The sequence below is a fragment of the Halichoerus grypus genome, chromosome 7 (genome assembly GCF_964656455.1).
Source record: "Halichoerus grypus chromosome 7, mHalGry1.hap1.1, whole genome shotgun sequence".
Taxonomy (NCBI): Eukaryota; Metazoa; Chordata; class Mammalia; order Carnivora; family Phocidae; genus Halichoerus; species Halichoerus grypus.
Window position 1 is genome coordinate 94,362,080 of NC_135718.1, and position 20,684 is coordinate 94,382,763.

The window sequence follows — 20,684 nt, forward strand, 5'->3', positions numbered from 1 at the left end:
GATAATGGGCCAAAAGTTCTACATTAGTAATATAATGACATTGTTGATAGTGTGCTTCCAGCTTTTCTCAGCAGTTACTCATGAAACAAAAACTTTTGGTCTAGAGATACTGAGGATCAATTGAATTTAAAATGTTTTTGATATTAAAATTTACGAAACCACAATTGAATGTTTGTGAAATAGTCAATATTTGCTCTATTAGTATAACACTTGGCCAAAATTAGTCAAATATCTATACCTATGTACCAAGGTATCAACTGAATAATTTTTTCCATTGTTTTGCTAATTAAATATATTTTAATTACCCTATCTTAATTTTATTTAATAAGCTATCTTTAAGAGAAATGATTACATGCTAATCTGGCCATTCTGTTTCTATACAAGGCGTTAATGAGCTTTTTTAAAAAAAATGCTCATTGAGGTCATTGTATCCCTAACACTTCACCTGGGGACTTTATTATGTGGCAAGTACTCAGTAATTTGAATACATAATGAATGACTTCACTATCAATGATAAGACTAACCCTGGCCTAACCAGTACTTTATGCCCTGGGATTTTGTTTGGTCAAGTAATGAAGAAATACCTGTTCTGATTTGCTTCTAAGACATTGCAAGATAGTAAGGTCGTGTGATTACCTAATTCTTTGTTGGGACCTATTACTATATCTAATTATAATCATAAGCGGTTACCTGACATATATACTTTTCACATGTGATTGTTATCTTTTCTTCTACCAGATAATACTAAATACATAACTGAGAACTATGTATGTATGTATAGGTTAAAGCTCAGAAATAAAAGCTACCCATTTGGAAACTGACCATTTTTATGAATTTATAAATAGTACTGATATCTTAGTATAATAAAAAGGTAGCATAAACCTTGAAAATTTAGAAATGACATGGTCTTTCTTAAACTACTCTTAATAAATGTCAAAAATGAGCTAAAAGATTCTCTAAAAAGCTACCATTTTAAAGCACCTTTACCCCTTTATTATAGCTGTTTTTTTAGTCATCCATAAATATTTTCTGTATTAGCTATTATTTTTAAGCCATCAGTTTCAGACATTCTCTTCTTGAAAAAGGCCCATTGTAAGCCTGACTCCAAACAGAGGCATTAATGCCCATATTCACACTGTATCTACGTATGCATTAATGATTAGATATTTTTAAGCTTTACCAGAAACTATACAATCAAATTACTATGGTCCCTCAAAATTGATTTATAGGTAGATATATATCCTAGGATATTGCTGTTGCTCAGAACCCTTCTTTTGGATTTGCCTTCAGACCATTCTACAAACCATCTAAGAAAATGTCTTTATGAATATAATTCATTTTTTGTTCAGGATCCATTTCCTTTCTCCAGACATATTTATAAATGACATTTGACTTTTCCCCGAAGTGAGATATGCCATCATTAGATAAAGATTTTCCACAATGTAGGATGTTGAAAGTGTATACAGAGATTTTAAATAAAGGTATTTATGGCAAATAGTAATAATTTTACATTAATTAGACTTTCAGCAGTTATTTGAATCAGTCTCAAAAACTTGAACGTAAGTAAAATAAAAGCAAAAAACTTTGCTCCTACAAGAGTAAAGTGCACGCGCTTTGGGACAGTGAAGAAAATAATGTTCACAAAGCCCATACACTTTTACCCTTTAGGAGAGTTGCAGCTTCTTTGACCACAGCTTCTGACTTGGTACAGCTAACCTACCCTAGAAAATACCTAACAGACTTGAGCATGTTTAGGCATGGTTAATGATAGACAAGACAGAAACTTAGTGAGGAGAGTTTCCTAGTGATTTGTTTGTTGTTGAGTGCAAAGAGAAATTGCAGTTCTGATCAGATGTCTCGCCTGGTGTAAGAGAAATACAAGCAGGAATAATAATTTTCCAGAAAAGAAAATGGCTAACCCATAAAGAGGAGTTTTTAAACTATAACTTAAAAGATACTGAGAGGATCTGATACCACTTTAGTGCCAAATTTTACATGTTGATAGAAGAATTGAATTCTGTAAAGATGGTGTTTTCACGTTGTATATATGCGCAGTATGGGTTATTTGGTCTTACTATACAGGAAATATTAGAGTTTAGTTATTTCTGGCTCTTACAAACTGGATTCCTTTTCAGTTTATCCAGTGCAACAATGAAATAGGTTGTAAAATAGCATGTTTTTAATGAGTTTTGTATTTGAATTAGTGGTTTAGTTTGATTTTGCTTTCCATCCGCTATCCCTGGTTCCTAGCTTAATTACCTGAGGGTAGGGATTCCATTAAATGAACACCTGTTTTGTTTTGTTTTGTTTTTTCTTTTCAGATTGCATTTTGAATAGTTGCTAATTTGAAGAAAGATTTTCAGATCTGTTGTCATATCTGATGTTTATAACATTCATCAGTTTTACTCTGCTGAGAGTGCTTCCCAAAACCCCTTCATGTTGGTTTCATTCTCTCCCTTTGTTTCCCTAGCCTATTATTTCTTCAGAATATTACCTTTTTCATGTGTGCTCTCTCTTCTGAGTCTTCTCACACCTTTTATGTACCACATCTTGACAACCAATCCTCCTGTGGTAAATCATTGACCCCAATTGGTAACCTTGAAATTCATTAGAAACAAACCCATGAGTATTAAAACTCAAGTTTTTCCTTTGGACATATGCCCTTTGCCCCTCCTAGCCAACAGGTCTTCAGCTCTGATTATTGTCTTGTTACTATGTTATTCAGCAGGTAATCAGACTCAGATCTGTAGCCCAGGAAAAGCTTAATCTCAGTCCTGGGAGCCAGGGACTGACTGCACGTAGTTGACTAGACTCATTTACACTTCTGCAGAAGCCAGCATTGAAGCCCTCATTTGTGATTCAGTCTAAAACATGCGTAGAGTAATTCTTCACTTTTCAGTAAATGTATGCTGTAATAATATAATTATCATTTGATTATTTCTTCTAATGTATTTATTTAAATACTGAGAATTCTAAATCATTGAAAAATAATTTCCATAAAGTTTCGCATCGAATCCCTAGTAGAACTAAGGGTAACAGAAAACCTCTGTTAGGAATCTGATGTTTCAAAATTCAGATGTATTCCAACTTGACTCTACATGCTTTATAGAGAAGACAGATTTTTAGCTGGTTATATTTAGCACTCTGCCATTTGCCCAGAAGGTGGTTACATTTATATAGGATTTCATAGACTATGCTTTTTTGTGATAGGCCTTTAGCATGCTTTATTTAACTTTTGAAGCCACCAGAGTTTAGAGCACAATTGTTAAGTTTGCAAAAATTCCCACAGCTAGAAAGACACTTGTAAAAAAGTGTATAGTTAATTGGTGGAACCTACAGATTTGTATCTTCCTATTAACATTTTGCATACTTTTTATTGAAAGTATGCTATACTTTTAGAAGTATTGAACATTGTTGAAAGTTAAAATTCATCACATTTTTATGGCATTTGTATTCTCCTTTACTGTGTTGTGATAAGTGTCTCTGGGATCACCCTTTTTTCTCTTTCCCTCATGCTGAAGCAAATTTTTGATTGCTTAAAGTATAAGGTTTGGAGGCAGGATTAATGTTTATTACTGTTATAAGTACACACTATCACAGATGATACAACATTGCTTATCTGTTAAGGCATTGATGAATCATTATAAAGTTAAAATTTGGAGAAAGAAAAGCAATCCCATTCAATTGTTTATAAAGGCCCTCATTGTTGGTTGATAAAATTTGAATGTGAGCATTGCAATTGAGGGAAGTTTGCAGAGCCTGTTACTGAAAAGAACATATGACTTAGCTTGAAAAGGGGGAGGGGGGCAAAAAACAAATAGCACTTTTGTATATGCGTCTAATTTTCTACATGGGATTTTTTTCCTTCTCTATTATGTGGTTTCTTTTTTGTGTCCAGGAAATAAACATGACGATGGTACACAAAGCGATTCAGAAAATGCTGGGGCTCACAGACGCTGCAGCAAACGTGCGGCTCTTGAGGAACACTTAAGGCGCCACCATTCCGAACAGAAAAAGCTCCAGAAGGCCCAGGCTACTGAAAAGCTTCAAGACCAAGCCGTTGTAAGTCAAACTGCTTTTATGATTGCATTCTTTGATGAAGACAATCCCAGAAAAAGAAGGTCAGATTCTTTTACTCAGAGTGCGGGAATCTTGTGTCAGGAAACTACTTATTCAACACCACATACAAAACTTGAAAAAACAAAATCTCCAACAGCAGATGCCAAAGTGGTTTCTTTGTCTTTACAGACTAGCTCTGCGCATCACAGAGGGGGGCATGGTGTTCCACGTGGGAAATTGTTAAAACAGAAATCCGAGGAGCCATCGGTGTCCATTCCCTTCCTACAGACTGCATTGTTAAGAAGTTCAGGGAGTCTTGGGCACAGACCAAGCCAGGAGATGGATAAAATGTTAAAAAATCAACCTACTTCTGCCACTTCTGAAAAGGATAATGATGATGACCAAAGTGACAAGGGTACTTATACCATTGAGTTAGAGAATCCCAACAGTGAGGAAGTGGAAGCAAGAAAAATGATTGACAAGGTAAATAACTGAAATTTGGGAATGGTGGAAGTTTTCTTTTAGTGTATTTGACTGTTGGAAATTATTGGAGAGTCAGCATGAAGTGTTCTCATGCAGTTAGTGGTACTGGAACGTTAGGATTTTGTGAGGGGACTGCAAGATAAACAACACCAAAGTGCCTTCCGATTTTATTCTGTTTATATTCTGAACTTTTGCCTGAGTTTCTTATGTATGTAAAGTCCGATAACATTTAAGCTCTTTGGACCTTTTAAAGTTGTATAAGTTTAAGATAGGATTTTAAAACCATGTACTTTTGTGACTGTTCTCACTCTGCATTTATAAAAAACTATAAAACAAAGCCAGGCTGCCATTCCTCTGACATAAACATAAATGTCAGCTGATAATAGTTAACCACGGGTTTCCTGCTTACTAATTTCATGTCACAAACAGATGAAAGTGTATATGTTTTAGTCAATTTTATTCTTTGTCCTTATGTTCTTTTCTTTCTGTTCACTGCTGCCTTTGGAGATAGAAAAGAAGTATATGAAAACAGAATCAGTTTCATTATGATACTCGAATTCAGCCACTTTAAGTGTATGCCCAGCCATGATGATCATTTACATTTTAGATTTGTTCTCTGATGTTATTGGTTAATGCGTATAATGATTGTTGTATGGTTTTAAAAGCAGTTTTTATCAATTTTGCCCATAGTAATGGAAAGTTGACTTTAGAATCAGCTGTTTATTTTACCTCCTGGAAAACAGCAGCTTAAGTTTGGCTAAACAATAACCTCTTGTTTAAGTTCTTGTTACTCAGAGTGTGAACAGCATTAGCATCAACTTAGGAGCTTATTAGAAATACCAAAAAATCTCAGCCCTGATCTAAATACACTGAATCAGAATCTGCTTTAAAAGCGAGATCTCCAGGTGATTCGTATGCATCTTAACATTTGAGGTGCCCTAGTTTAGATGATAAGCTTACAGGCAGGGCTTTCAGGAGGTAAACAAAATAAACCTTTGGGATCTGGGAAAATTATTAGGACTTATGTTTACTTTTAATTTTTTAACTTTTATTTCCATTTTGGGGTATGTTCTACAGTGTATGCAGTCTATTATTATATTGGTATATGTATACAATTTCAAAACATGCATTTATTTGAGGAGCACATGCTCAAAATTCTTTACTGTTGGAGCATACAACTTCAAACTTCCAGAGACCCATTACCCTACGAAATAGATGCTGTGTGAGCAATGTTATGACAGTTGTTAATAAGAAAAATAAAGCAAGTAAGAAACAGATGAATAAAGTGAGTTTCCTGATTATATTAAAAGAAGTCTAAGGACACAGTGTTAGCACAGAAAATGACTCTTGGTTATTTTGAATTATTTTCATCATTGGGAATTGATAATATTTCCTTCAGGTTATTTTAAAGTTCCAAATTTTCCCTCTGGTTACTGAGAACAAGAATATTGCTATCGAAAATACTGTAAAATACAAAATAAAAGAATAGGTTTTGAAAAGGAGAATAGTAAGAAGTTTTAAAATTCAGATTAATATTAATTCTATTCTATTATGCCTTTGCTTGATTTATGGATATTGTATTCATAGTGATCGGTGTTTTGTCCATGAGGTTATTTTACACTGAGGGATTCTGTTATGGGATTGAAGAACATCAACACTTGCAGGCAGACAGATCTGGGATTAAGTATAAACTTTGCATGTACTAGATGGGTGCCCTTGCCCTTGAGTAAACTAACATCTTTAAACCTCTCTTTCTTTTTTCTCTAAAATGGAAGAAAGTTCACAAGGTCTTATAAAAAATAAAATGCATTTCACAATGCCTGTTTTATAATAAGACTTCTAAAAATGTTAGCAGTGTTATGACACTTACTAGGAGTCTCCACATGTGGATCTCTGCACAAGGTACTGATAAATCCTGGAAAGTTCTTTCAGCCTGAGTCAGATCTGAAGCCCAAGGGGAAGTGACAGTGCAAGGGAGAGGCCCATCCAGAACAGCAGAAAGCCAAGAAAGAAGTCACTGGTACACACGAGACTCTTAGGAAACTGCTGGATAGAGAGGGGGACCACAAAACCTGGGGCCTGCCTGCTGTCTATAATTATCATAAGCAGCTTTTTTTCAATGGCAAATTATACAGTACCACCCTGGATAGAGAAAACTAAGATCTTAAAGCAGGATTCACTTAGGGGAGTAATGGCAGTGTGTGAATGAGTGGATAATTCAGAGTTATTCCTACTTTGTATAAACCAGAAAACAAAGCTGCCCATAACTATAGGGAAGAGTCACTGCATTATCTTGTGAATACAGAGAAAAAGAGCTGAGACTCTACTAGTTGTGGTTAAAGCCAGAAGCCAAATTCAGGCTAGAATCAGGCTCTGGGAAAAAAAAGCAGGGAAGCAGGAGTCCAATGTCTGAAGGAGATGAGGTAACTGTGGGCACAGAGAAAACAAAGACTAAGACTAGCCAGAATCAAGACATAAGAAGCACTCTGGGAGTGTAGGAGCAATACTAGTGTCCTTTCAAATTGCTTGGATGAGTTAGGTGTGTGGACAGAAGTTGGAGCCTTTGGCTCCTTTCCATCTAAATTTAATTGTTGTTTGGCCCTGAAAACTTGGTGTGGTCTCTTTCCTTTTTTACACCATCATTTGAGAGCTGGCTTATTTGATTTATTCACTTAGCAACCTTTATTCAACATCAACTGTATGCCACCCTTTGTGATAGAAGAGAGAGATTCAAATTGAAAAGATAGTTCTTCCCTTCAGGCCATGAGTCTGTAGAGGAATGGAAATACACAAGTAAAAACATATGAATTACAAATAGTATGACGAGAGTGCTTTGATAGATATAAGCTATCGGAGAAAGGGTCAGTAGTTCTCAAGAGAAGATAGTTTCCTATTTGTTTATTCACTGCCCTACTCACCCAAAACATGCGCACGTGTGCACACACATGAATGTAAATTCCGTAACTGTGCGAACCTAGGGCCTGGTATTTTATATGTCCTCAATAAATACTGAATTTAATTGTCAGCTGAGCTCATTCTTAAGCAGGTGGAATCAATCCTGTAACAGGGGTGGTAAAGTAGGGTTTTCCAGAAATATGGAGCAACCTGTTCCAGATACGGAGCATGGGAGTATGGAGGGCTTGTTCAGAGGACCACAGTTATTTTAGAGAGATGAGATCTGACTAGATATTGAAGGCCCTTGTGTATCATAGGAAGGGCTCTAGAGTTTTTAATGCTGGTGGGAATCCCTGACAACTTTTAAATAGGGCAGTGACATCTAATCACTGTCAGAAGTGTGAAGAATAGATTGAAAATTGGAAAGGCCAGAAGCAGAGAGGGCAATTAAGGAGCTGCTGATGTGTCCAGTAGTCAGCTGGATAGAAAGGTATAGAAATACCTGCGTTTTGGGTAAGAGATCTGGGCCAACATCCTCATTTGGGAAATATTAGAGAGTAGCTCAATGCAAAATAATAGATGTGATTACTTAGAAAGAATGTGTAGAGGGAGAGGAGACAAAGAGTGAAATTCTTAGCAACATGAACAATGGTGGACAAAGGGTGGGCAAAGGAGGCTGAAAAGAATCACACAGAGGAGACAGAGAAAACCAAGAGAAAATAGCGTGTTGGAATCAAAACAGAATCAAAAGGAAGTGAGTAAGCCACAGTATCACATGATATAGCACTGGATGCCTTTTCAGTTTTTCCCCAAAATAACATTGTACTCCTGGGCCTAAAGAAGATAATTAGAACAGGTATTTGCTTCTTAACGTGGGGAAAGTTGTATGCACTTAAAACAGGATCTCTCTAAAAAAATCATCAAGCTGAAATACCATATCTTTGTTTTTCTGTGCTGGTTGTAGTTAAAGGGTACTGAAATGTCCCCTCCGCAGACCCCAAGTTATGCGATCACAGCATTTTGGCTCATGTTTTTATGCTGTGTGTTTGTCAGTAGGTAGCCTTATTTTATGCATTGTCCCCAAATTCACTTCTTATATGATATTAACACAAATGCTTGTTATTTATAAAGACCTCTTGAGTCTTATGTCTAAGCTTACATGGAGATGTGCTATAATAAGAAAGTGCTGTTGACTGCTTGGATTGAAGGTAACTGTCTTCCATAGTAGTAATAGCCTCCCCAGCCCTCCCTCCTTTGGCCTCCCTGTGGTATCTAGAGAACCCATCATAGTGCCGGCTTATTCTTCCCACTCCTCCACCAAAACAGATACCGCTGAGGGAAGAGGAGGACATGAATCAGGGCTATTTCCTAGCCTTCCAAGCTAAGGGAGAAAAACTTGTAGTGAGAACAGAAAGCTAAATATTAACGTAACAAAAAAAAATTTGGTCATTGTAGAGGGCTTGAGGCTCTATCTTGAAAAAAGTATTTTCCATAAATGTCCTTCCATAGCCCAGTTCTGCCAGGTATTTTCCTGCCCTGAGTTTCAATTCCTGTCCACATGTCCATGGCAACATATGTACCCCCCCCAAATGCCTCTTGTGAGCATATTCTCTTCTCTCACGGGCCTTGTATCTACCCGGGCTGTTCTACAGGCAACAGGTGGTAGGGGAGGAATCCAGAACGAGGAAAGCTCTAACGAGACTGGAAACACAGAAGAGAGTCAGTGCTGAGAACTTGGACCCAGCTGTAAGCAGTTTGGAAGTTCACAGCAGGAGTTTAGATTAGATCCAAGTTGGAGCCAGGGGAACCCTGATAAACCAGAGTCAAAATCTAGGTGGTAGTGCCAGACAGAACACAGAACGGCAGCATGTTCCGGGTCCACTCGGCCACAGAATCAGATTTGTGTGGGAACTACAGAGTAGGAGATCAACGGAGAGCCTCGAGCAGTGAGAGGGGACTTTGATACCGGGCAGCATTTTCATTTGGACTTTACATTTTCTTCAACTTCTTGCCAGTCCAGAAACAATCGGAGTTAATGGGCCAAAGCAAATAGCAGTTCTTAGCCGGTGAATTCTGAGGGCTTCATTTTTCTTCCTCTTCTACTAATCTTTCTTGCCCTCTCTTCAGTAAGCAATTTTTTAGAGAAAAGTCTTTATCAGGAGGATTGACTTTTGGTCACTCTGATTCCTGCTCCTCTCCCCTTCTCAGCTCCTCCTCTTAGCACGTCTCAGGTACAGGAAACCTCTCCTGCTGTGCTCGTCCCCAAAGCTTCACATCCAAACCCTCACCTTTCTTCAGTCAGAAGCTTAATAACATTTACTAGGCTCCCCTCCTTTCTTTCCTGTGTTATTATATGAAATCTTATTTATTTTCCTGCTTATAGGACTTGCCAACTGCCGTGCCCTCAGCGCATAAGCTCTTCCTTGTGTTTTTGCATGCCTTGCTCCTTCCTTCTCCTAGTTCACGGTCAGAGGCTTTCTCTCCCCGCTTCCTGTCTCAAGTAGCCCTGCTCTTCACCTCTTCTTTCTCCCTGTCACATTACCATGTCTTATTTTCCTTATAGAACTTGCCGCTAGCTAGTTTACATTCTGCCAGTTCTTTATAGAATGACCTTGTCTTGATCACTTCTGTATTTCTTGTGCTTAGAACAGTGCCTGGCATGTAGTAGACAGTCTCTTTTTAATGAATAATGAGAAAGAAGACTTTGTGACATGTTCTTTCATTTTTGTCAGTATCTGTGTGTGGTTAGCTATAGATTAGCTAATTTAATTAATGAATTTATAGATTGGTCAGATTCAGCCAGGCCTCCACAAACAAGTTTTCCTATATTTTTTATTTGCTGAAACTAGTTTGTATCTTACCTAACATAACTTGATAAAATGCATAGTTTAAAACCTTGTATGTGTTACAAGCTTCACTTTGTCAGTATGAAGGCTGCAAAAGAGTAGAGATTGTATCAGAAGAAATACATGTATAAGTTTCAGGGGAATTGCCTCAACGAGTAGAAGACTGGATGTGCCTTTGAGTTTCTAGCAATACCCAGCTAACAGCTTAGCGCTTAAAAATCTGCTTATCGAGGAAAAGGTAAGATGGTCACCGGTGAGCAGCCAGATTTTAGGCATGAAAGGAAGGAATGCATGTCAAGGAAATGAGCCATAAAGAGGTGAGAAATTGGACATTTTAACTGTAGATGCATGAGATTAGACCTGAGCATAATTCAAAGATAGGAAAGGAGGACTAATAGAAAAAGAATGCTAAGCAGTGCTGGAAAGAGAAGAGGCATGGGTATAATACTCCTAAGGAGTGGGAAGAATCAAGGGCCACAGGGTAGGTTCAGGGAGAGGGCAGAGATCTGAGCATGTTTTTACACAGGCAGAAGTAAAAAGGGAGAAGGTCAAACTAGATGGTGCCTTTTTTAAAAAAATTGGGGTAATGTCATTCACAGGACATTCACTATTTTAGCCATTTAAAGTGTATTGGCTTTTAGTATATTCACATTGTGCGACCATCAGCGCTGTCTAATTCCACGGCATTTTCTTCACCCCAAAAAGAGATACCCTACCTGCTCCATTTCTTCCAGCCCCTGGCAACCACTAATCTACTTTCCGTGCCTGTGGATTTGCTGCTTCTGGGCTTTTCACATAAATGGAATCATATACTGTGTGGCTTCTTGTGACCAGCTGCTTTCACGTAGCCTGTTTTCAGGGTTCATCCATGATGTAGAATGTGTCAGTACTTCATTCCTTTTTATGACTAGTACACCATTGTGTGGATAAACCACATTTTATTTATCCGTTCATCTGTTGATGGACATTTGGGCTCTTTCCACCTTTTGGCTCTTGTGACTAATGTTGCTGTGAACATGCATGTACATATGTACATACCATGATAAATTATAAAATGTCTCTCTTAACCCCATTTTTTCTAATAGTTTTATCCGAATTTTAAATTTTAAAAGTTGATTACAAATGTTATAAAAATCACAGTGTTAAATTCTTAGAACCACTTATTCCACTGACTTTTAAGGGATTTTTCTTCTAAAAAATTAGATTTTTATGGAAAATTATATGTTTAAAGAAATTCTCCTCTATTAAGTCTTCCTGATTTTGTTCCCTGATGTTAGAAGCTAGGACTCTGCATAGTTCTTAAAGTATGCGTCGAGTGATTTTCACAGGCCATGGGAACCTTTGCTGTTGCCTTGAACTGGTGGAGACCCTGCTCTCTCTACCCAGGCGGTCCTTGCTCATTGAGGAAAGAGTTGTTCCAGTCATCTGAGGTTGAAACCTGAGTGCACATTTACTTGGACACTTCGATATGATTGATACACGAATGCAATACTGTTCTTCAGTTGCTAATTTAAAATAAGCCCACAAAAGCTTTATGTTTAACCTACCATTATGTTTCTCATTTCTATGGAAAGATAAATTATTGTTGAATTAATAAATAATAGTGACAATGATGATAATATACTGGTGAAAAAACCAAGTCATACTTTTCACAGGCTTGGTTTGTACTGCACGTACTAGACCTTTGTCATCTGGAGAATGTTTCATTTCTTTAAATCTAAAACTAAAATCTAAAAATATAGTCTGGGTCTTAAAGAAATGTTGTTTTAACTACAGAGTGCCCCTGCATGGTTCAGGTGACATTCTCTTTTCTTTATAAGCCTCCTGTATTAGACCTCAGCCCTCCGAGAACAAGGACTAAGTTACACATATTTTTGAAGCACCTATGGTGGCTAGCCCAGTAGCCTGCAAAAATAGTAAGTACCGTACCTCAGGAACAGGTTGTTAAAATTGTTTAGAGTAGCTGCTGAGATACAGATGTGAAATCCCTAAGTGAGATGCCAAATAGCATATGCACACATCCAGAGGAAAAGAGAGAGGACATGTTCCATAATTGTTGGAGTAGGATGGTGAGAGCAGTGCTGTCTTCTTACCCTAAACCTGGAGGCCACAGGAGGGAGTCACAGGTCACTCCCCAAAATAGAGATGCATCTGCCTCAATCAAGGGACCTAGAGGCATAAACATTCTCCACCCCTAAGATGAATGAGTTATCTTTAAGCATTTGCCAGGCCCAAGGAGCTCAGATAGTGCAAGTTCAAAAGGAAATTTTCTATTCCCATCCCCTCCTCCTTTCTTTTGCTCCCACCTGGAAGAATTTAGAAACTGACTGACAAACTTGGGATGGGAGGTGGCCTCTGTTAGAGAGGAAGCATAATAATTAGACAGGTATCTGATCTCTCTCCCTTCCTCAGTCTAGACTTTTAGCCTAAAAAAAGTCCCTAGCTGAATGAGAGAACCTGATTTTGTACTATATCAAGTTGGGGGCTGTCACTGAGCCCAGGAAAGGGAAGAGAAGCATAAGCCTGGGTTAACATACACTGCATTTGAAATATCTTTGAGCTGTCTAGGAGGAGAGATGACAAGTGAGCAGCTGCCTGTGGTTGGAAATTGAAGGGACGCCTCGGATGTGGATGAAATCACCTAGGGACAAAACCTACAATGAAAATATGGGAAGATCTAGCAAACTTAGGCCTCAAGTCTTGTCCAGCTATTGGATCATATGTCAGATTATATGTGCTTTTTGAAATGTGAAAACTCTAATAGCTTTAAAGCACACGGACACAGTATAAGATGTTTACGTCCTCTTTGTTTTCACATGAAAGTTCTCACAAGTGGATGTTTTTGTAGCAAGACACAAAAAGGATAGGGATTTCAAGCTGGGTAGTCATTGCTGTCATTAATTTTTCAAAGCACTCAAAAAAATATAGATAGGAACTTTGGAGACTTCTTTCCTCCCACAGTTGTGCTTCAGGCCCTGTCACTTGTTTGGGAAACAGGTGATGATTTAACTACTCTGACAGGTATATACGTAGCTGTCTCAGGTGCTTTACAAGGAATCTGTAAAAGTCCCCTGAGTATTCTTTTTTTTTTTAAGATTTTATTTATTTATTTGACAGAGAGAGACACAGCGAGAGAGGGAACACAAGCAGGGGGAGTGGGAGAGGGAGAAGCAGGCTCCCCGCGGAGCAGGGAGCCCGATGTTGGGGCTTGATCCCAGGACTCTGGGATCATGACCTGAGCTGAAGGCAGACGCTTAACGACTGAGCCGCCCAGGCGCCCCCTGAGTATTCTTTCTGTACAATTTCAGCTTCTCTTCCCCGGAAGCATCGCTTCTTTGTCTGCATGTATTTTGTTATTTCAAAGTAGTGTCAGTGATTTGGAGAGATTTATTATGTTTTACTTGAAACTGGTAGTGCTTACATGTTTGAGGAAAACAAGTTTTGGAAGTCCATTTTGAGTATGAAGTAGAAGTAAGTATCACCAAATCAGAAAATCACCTGAGATCGTTTATAAATTAACATGCCAAATAGCACATGCAAGTACTCACATGTGCGTGCTTTTATTTTACTTGCAAACTGGAGTTAGATTTTCCTTCATTGATTATAAAAATAAGGAAATAAATTCCAGTAAATTTGGAGGTCAGTGACTTGAGTTAGAAATAATTTTAAGTTTTTATTTTAAGACAGTCACAAGTAACTTGAGTAGCTCTGATTTGCGCTCTTTACAAGTGGGACTGGAGGCAGAACCCATGGAACGGTATACACAGCATTTTTTTACTGTTGTTGTTAAACTTACCAATTCTGTGTTTAACAAAATGAAACAGGGCTGTTTTTTCCCTTCTGTAAACTGTGCTTCCATGTGTTATTAAAATCCGTATTTGATTTAAATTAGCAATATACAATTTACTTTTAAAGCAGAGATAATTCAAATATTGAGTGGTTCAACAGATATTAAATCACAATTCTTGAAAACTGTAGTTATATTTGAATTAAATATTAAGTAATAAGGCCACCTAGTGGTAAAATTTCCAAGTTTTAAAAGTGAAGAATTTGAAAATCTGATGTCTCCTTTATTAAATGTGGGCTTCAGAATTTATCAGGTATACTGTATGATCGTTAAAAAGCTTTCTAGAAAATAGTTTACCTTAAGGTATTTTTCCCTTTGTATAGCAAAGAAGGCCCTTTGATTATGTTCTAAAGATCCTTTCTACAAAGCACTAATTCAAACACAATATTTTTCTTTATTGTAGTAATTAGAGCCACAAATAAAATATATAAATAATAAGCATCGGGAACAAAGAAACTTATTAGTAAAATGGAATGTTAAAGTTTACATAGTTATAACCTTTTTCCAGTCTGTTAGGTAACCCCATTCTCCAGCCTGTTATGTGCCAGGAAATCAGTAAGACTCAGATCCTGCCCTTGATCGTGCACATGATTATTGGTCTCTGTGTTTAAATATTCCACAAGTGTTGACCATAGTTGACCTGCTTATTGAAAATGGTGATCTGTTGGGGGAGACCCAGGATCTGCCTTTCAAAGGCCTTTCGATGAATTTTTAGGCAAATAAAATGTGAAGATCATGCTGTACTCCATACAGAGATCATACAACAAAATCTGATATTTGGGACCTTAGAAAATTCCAAGTATAATTTAAATTCATGTATGTAAATGTTACACATTTGTTAGGGAAGGAACCAGTGAAATCAGCTGTATGCTTATAGTCTTGCAGCAGGATTCTCTTTTTTTTTTTTTTATTTTTTTATTTTTAAAGATTTTATTTATTTATTTGAGAGAGAGAATGAGAGAGAGAGAGAGCACATGAGAGGGGGGAGGGTCAGAGGGAGAAGCAGACTCCCTGCTGAGCAGGGAGCCCGATGTGGGACTCGATCCTGGGACTCCAGGATCATGACCTGAGCCGAAGGCAGTCGCTCAACCAACTGAGCCACCCAGGCGCCCAGGATTCTCAAAAATAATAGAGCAAAGAGACAAGCTGGAAACAAGCTGAAGTAGTATTCTTTCCTAACTCTGCATTATTATAATAGTTAACATTATTAACATCTTTTAACAAATCAGATGTAATGTCCTGGATATTTATTTTATTATCAAACAGTACTTGGCTAAATATTAAAAAGGATAGTCTCATTTACTATGAAGTAAGCTGCCACAGTCCCGTTTTTCTTTCCAACTCTTGCTTCAGTTGGATGTTACCCTGTCCTTAAACATGTTTCCCTCACTAGTGAATTACCCATCGAAATTAATTCAGAGTATTTCTACTTGCCTCTGAAGTTACTGATATTATTCCTAGTAATCTGGTGCTCAGACTTTTCATTTATAAAATAATTTCTCCTCCTAGGTGTTTGGAGTAGATGACAATCAGGATTATAATAGGCCTATTATCAATGAAAAGCATAAAGATCTGATAAAAGATTGGGCTCTCAGCTCTGCTGCAGTAGTAATGGAAGAAAGAAAGCCACTGAGTACACCTGGATTTCACAACTCAGAGGTACACATCCCTTCCTCATATGTAACTTTTACACACACAAAATGTAAATTTTTATCATTTTTGTAATTACATTATTTTAAGTAATTGATATATCCCCTTGAGAGTTCTTCTAAAAACTAAATTCTCACAAATTAGTTTCTAATAAAAGCCTAAAGCAATTTTGCAGTAATTCCGTTTCAGTTTTTGTTGTTATGTTCTTTTAAATTATGTTATTATGTTCATCAGTGAAGGGAAAATGTTAATTTCAGAAAGCAGTTGATGGGCTACATGCTCACTGCTTAAACTTCCTAGGAGGGCATGTATTTAGCATGGACAGGTCTGAATATCATGCCAGACAGATAGAACTTATACCTCAATAAGTGCGGGTATGGTGCAGCGCCGGATGTGATTCGGATTAACATGAAGTTAATCACGGATGGCTTGGCCAACAAAGTTAGGGAGTCAGTCTGGTACGGTAGAGCCGGGAAGACCTGAGTGCGAATCCCAGAGTGGCCATGTTTAATAGAGCGCCTTTGTGTTGGACACTTCCCCTTTTAGCTGCAATTTTATCATCTACAAACGGGATTGTTGATAAAGCCTATTTACAGGGAGTTAGTGAAGTCTGAAGCACTCAGCAGAGGAACAGCCTGAGATTTATGCCCTCAACAAATAGTTATTCCCATATTGGAAATGATATTAGAATGTCATTCCACATTGTTATGTCAAAGAGAAATGTGAAAGATGTGTATAACTGAGAAGTATTAATTCATTATAATTTATTCAGACAATAAGAGCTAACATCCAATAGGACCTTTCCTGTGCCATTTTACGAAAAAGGAAACTCAAATATAGAGAAATTAAGTAGACACAGTCACAAAGCCTAGTAACCTTATGGAGCCAGGATTTGAGCCCTAAGAGGCCTTGTTTTCTTAACTCATTCTCTTACTCATTATGCTGTACTACCTCTCAGGAAATGAGGTAATTTAAAATATACAAATGGTAAATAAAACAAAGATTTAAAATATAAATAAAACAATAATAAATAAAATGTTATATTTGTATGAGATGTAAATAAAATCTTTCAATAGACAGGTAAATCCACCTGTTTTTTTAATTTATGTTAAAATTGTCCCTTAATGATCTGCTTTTTCCTGAAAGCAAGTATGTTTTTTAGTGTTCTTTTTTCTTCCTTAATCTTAGAGAATTTTAATTCTAGTTTCTGTTTTTATAAGATGCTTAATGTCCTTATTGAAAGCAAGTGATACTTATCTGAGGCAGTGTTTTGGTATTCTAATTGCTCTAGCAACAATTCTGAAGAACACGAACTTTGTAAGGCTCCTTCTTTCCTTCTTTATCCCCTCAACCCATGCCAAGTGGACTTTATATATAGCCCCAATATGGGAATCACCTAAACAAGCCATGAGAAACTCTTCACAGAAGAGTTCTACTATCAGTGAGGGTGTGAGCGGCTCTGATACGTCCTTCATGCTGAGAACTGTGGGCAGTTAGCACAGAATCCTGAAAGGGAATTCAAGGATTTAGCAGGCTTTGGAGGAATCCTTAGGCTTCATTGTATGTATGTCACTATGTATACTTACTATTTTAACCTATTCTTGAAATCATATATGTAGTCTGTATGAAATACTTCATCAGTTTTTAGCCTATCATCCTTAGTACAATAAATTTCATATTGTTTCATAATACAATTTTGGTTAAATAGCCTTCCAATCTTTAGTTGTCATTCCAGTCTCAAAATTAAGCCTTGACTTAGATTTTTCATGAGGGAACATAATTTTTTTCTCTATTCCCTAGATCTTCCATATTAAATGCCAAATTGCCCTGGTGTTAAAAATTACCAGTATATGTCCATAAGTCTGTGGAACCATATCATGAATTAAATCCCATTTCACACTTGACTCTAACGATGCAAAGAGCACTCGCCTTAATTAAGGCCAGATCTAGACGTGCACAGGTCTAGATTCAGACTATTTATAGAAAAGTTTTTAAAGGTTGAGTGATCTCTGGCTTCTTCTGGAAACAGTAAAGTGTTATAAAAAGAAGTCTTAAGCTGTGGGTTAGTTTTTGAAATCTCTAAAGACATGATGTGGCAGATTTAATACTCCTTGGGACTCTGGAACCAGTCTGATTCCTAGAAGCACCTAGAGGGCTGGAGAAGCTTTAGACTCCTGTTTCAAGAATGAAGTAGAGCCAGCTCCACTGGTTAGCCATAAGGCTGCGGTAATAGACCCACCTTTGTTCAGCCACAGTAAATTTAAGCTCTAAGTGTTTATTTTAGTGCCATCATTAGTATTTAATAAGTAGAGAAAATTATACTGCGTTTACAGTAGTTATAAGATGTAGTTAAAAGGGGTACCTAGAGAATCTTCATTCTATATATGAGGAAATTTAATTAATGATAATATGGCAATGTGAGGTTTAAATACGGCTTCGGATGACAGGATAACGTGACTACATAGAACTCTCTGACTAAATAGATTGATTTCACTCCCTTCTTTTTCTGCTTTAGGAAGGCACATCATCTGGAAACAAACGCTGGGTTTCACAGTGGGCTAGTTTGGCTGCAAATCATACAAGACATGATCAAGAAGAAAGGATAATGGAATTGTCTGTACCTGTTCCTTTAGAGAATGGTATTTTCTCTCTCTCTTTTGTGAATCGTACATCAGTTTTTTTTTTTTTTTAATTTTATTATGTTATGTTAGTCACCATACAATACATCATTAGTTTTTGATGTGGTGATCCACGATCCATTGTTTCCATATAACACCCAGTGCTCCATGCAGTATGTGCCCTCCTTAATACCCATCACCAGGCTAACCAATCCCCCCTCCCCCCTCCCCTCTAAAACCCTGTTTGTTTCTCAGAGTCCATAGTCTCTCATGGTTCATCTCTCCCTCCGATTTCCACCCCCTTCATTTTTCCCTTCCTTCTCCTAATGTCCTCCATGCTATTCCTTATGTTCCACGAATAAGTGAAACCATATGATAATTGACTTTCTCTGCTTGACTTATTTCACTTAGCATAATCTCCTCCAGTCCCATCCATGTTGATGTAAAAGTTGGGTATTCATTCTTTCTGATGGCTGAGTAATATTCCATTGTATATATGGACCACATCTTCTTTATCCATTCATCTGTTGAAGGGCATCTTGGCTCTTTCCACAGTTTTTTTTAAAAACAAACTAAATCTATATAGTGAAGTAAATTAAACCTAAATAAACATAATCACATATTCTCATGCTTATACTAGATATATATGATTTTATTTGCACTAATAATGCAGATATCATTAAAATATAACCTAACTGAAGATAGGAGATAATTTGTAGGGGAAACACATAACATATATACAAATTTATGTATATGACATATATATAAAAATGAAAATTTTAAAGTAAGACTAACAATAGTTCCAAATTATAACATTCATTAATATCATTAATATAACAAATATTTTAATGCTACTTTGTGCATTTAAGTAAAAAGCATTCAATACAATTCAATAAAAAAGAACTATTACACACTTAATTTACTTAATATCTTTTGCAAGTCTGTGTAATGTGATTTTTATTGCCTTCTAATATTTCTGTGAACTAAAGTTTCTTTAAAAAAACAAAAATGAAATTTTATGTCTCTAATGATTTTGGTTATGTTCAATTAATTACATTCTTAATTTGAAATAAAACCCTCAAGGAGAATTTGCATGTGGATTTTTTTTTTTTTTTTAAAGATTTTATTTATTTATTCATGAGAGACAGAGAGAGAGAGAGAGAGGCAGAGGGAGAAGCAGGCTCCCAAGGAGCAGAGAGCCCGATGCGGGACTCGATCCCAGGACCCTGGGATCATGACCTGAGCCAAAGGCAGACGCTTAACCATCTGAGCCACCCAGGCACCCTGCATGTGGATTTTTATCTGTATTCTAAATTTTGTTATTGTTGAAAATGGAAATGGAAATTTATTTTGTCTCTGGCTTATGGCACCCCAAAAATACGGTTTAGGAATTTTGTAAACATTACTCAGCAAGCATTTGAGCAAGGTACATAGCAACGTACTAGAAAAGCTATATCACTGATTTACTATAGAAATTAGACGTAATCGATAGTATTACCAAAAATCTTTGGAAAAGACCGAGTGATTGGCAGATTGATTTAACATAAACTGGTTACCAGTTGGAAAACAAAGAACCCAAATAGAGGGGTCAAAGAGGCTAGGTAAACTTACCAAGAATCCATTATGATATTAGTCAGTTTAGCTGTAGAAAGCAAAATTCTACCTTGTTACAAAATATAACAAACCACGACCCTTCGTTACCTCGTTTCAACATGTTTCATCATCTTCTAAATTATGAATCGACTTAAATCCTAAAATATTCTTGTTAAACATGCATTCATCACATGCATGTTAGGAGCAGGACAGTGTGAGAAATGCTAGAAAAATACAAAAAGATAAAATAGCGAGTACATTTTAGGTGCTTCTGATAGCACTACAGAGATGAGATACAATACAATAATGTCAGGACCAATCGCTAAAGTTGAATCAGGAAGTTTAGTAGCTCTTTTCCTGCATCGTAAACTTTATATTGCTGTGAAATTTATTTATTTATTTATTTTTTAAAGATTTTATTTATTTATTTGACAGAGAGCGAGATAGCGAGAGCAGGAACACAAGCAGGGGGAGTGGGAGAGGGAGAAGCAGGCTTCCTGCCGATCAGGGAGCCCGATGTGGGACTCGATCCCAGGACCCTGGGATCATGACCTGAGCCGAAGGCAGACGCTTAACGACTGAGCCACCCAGGTGCCCTATATTGCTGTGAAATTTAAATGTTCAACTTTCAGAATTATAAAGGGAGAAAAGACCCACAGAAACTATGTCTTGGTATCTTGCTCCACTTATCAC

At 37.0% G+C, this 20,684-nt stretch overlaps 1 protein-coding gene across 9 annotated transcripts in view; it reads left to right on the top strand.

Moving 5' to 3' along the window:
- Nucleotides 1–20,684, top strand: part of CEP170 (centrosomal protein 170) — a 129,259-nt gene that overhangs the window by 77,118 nt on the left and 31,457 nt on the right. For 5 of the 9 annotated variants that reach the window (XM_036096985.2, XM_036096986.2, XM_036096983.2 and 2 more), the window contains exons 9-12: nucleotides 3,899–4,062; nucleotides 4,249–4,542; nucleotides 15,640–15,789; nucleotides 18,296–18,419. In XM_036096985.2, the coding sequence (XP_035952878.2) occupies nucleotides 3,899–4,062; nucleotides 4,249–4,542; nucleotides 15,640–15,789; nucleotides 18,296–18,419 (732 nt within the window). The remainder of the gene's footprint in view (nucleotides 1–3,898; nucleotides 4,063–4,248; nucleotides 4,543–15,639; nucleotides 15,790–18,295; nucleotides 18,420–20,684) is intronic. The other 4 variants (XM_036096991.2, XM_036096989.2, XM_036096990.2 and 1 more) reach the window with 2 other exon arrangements.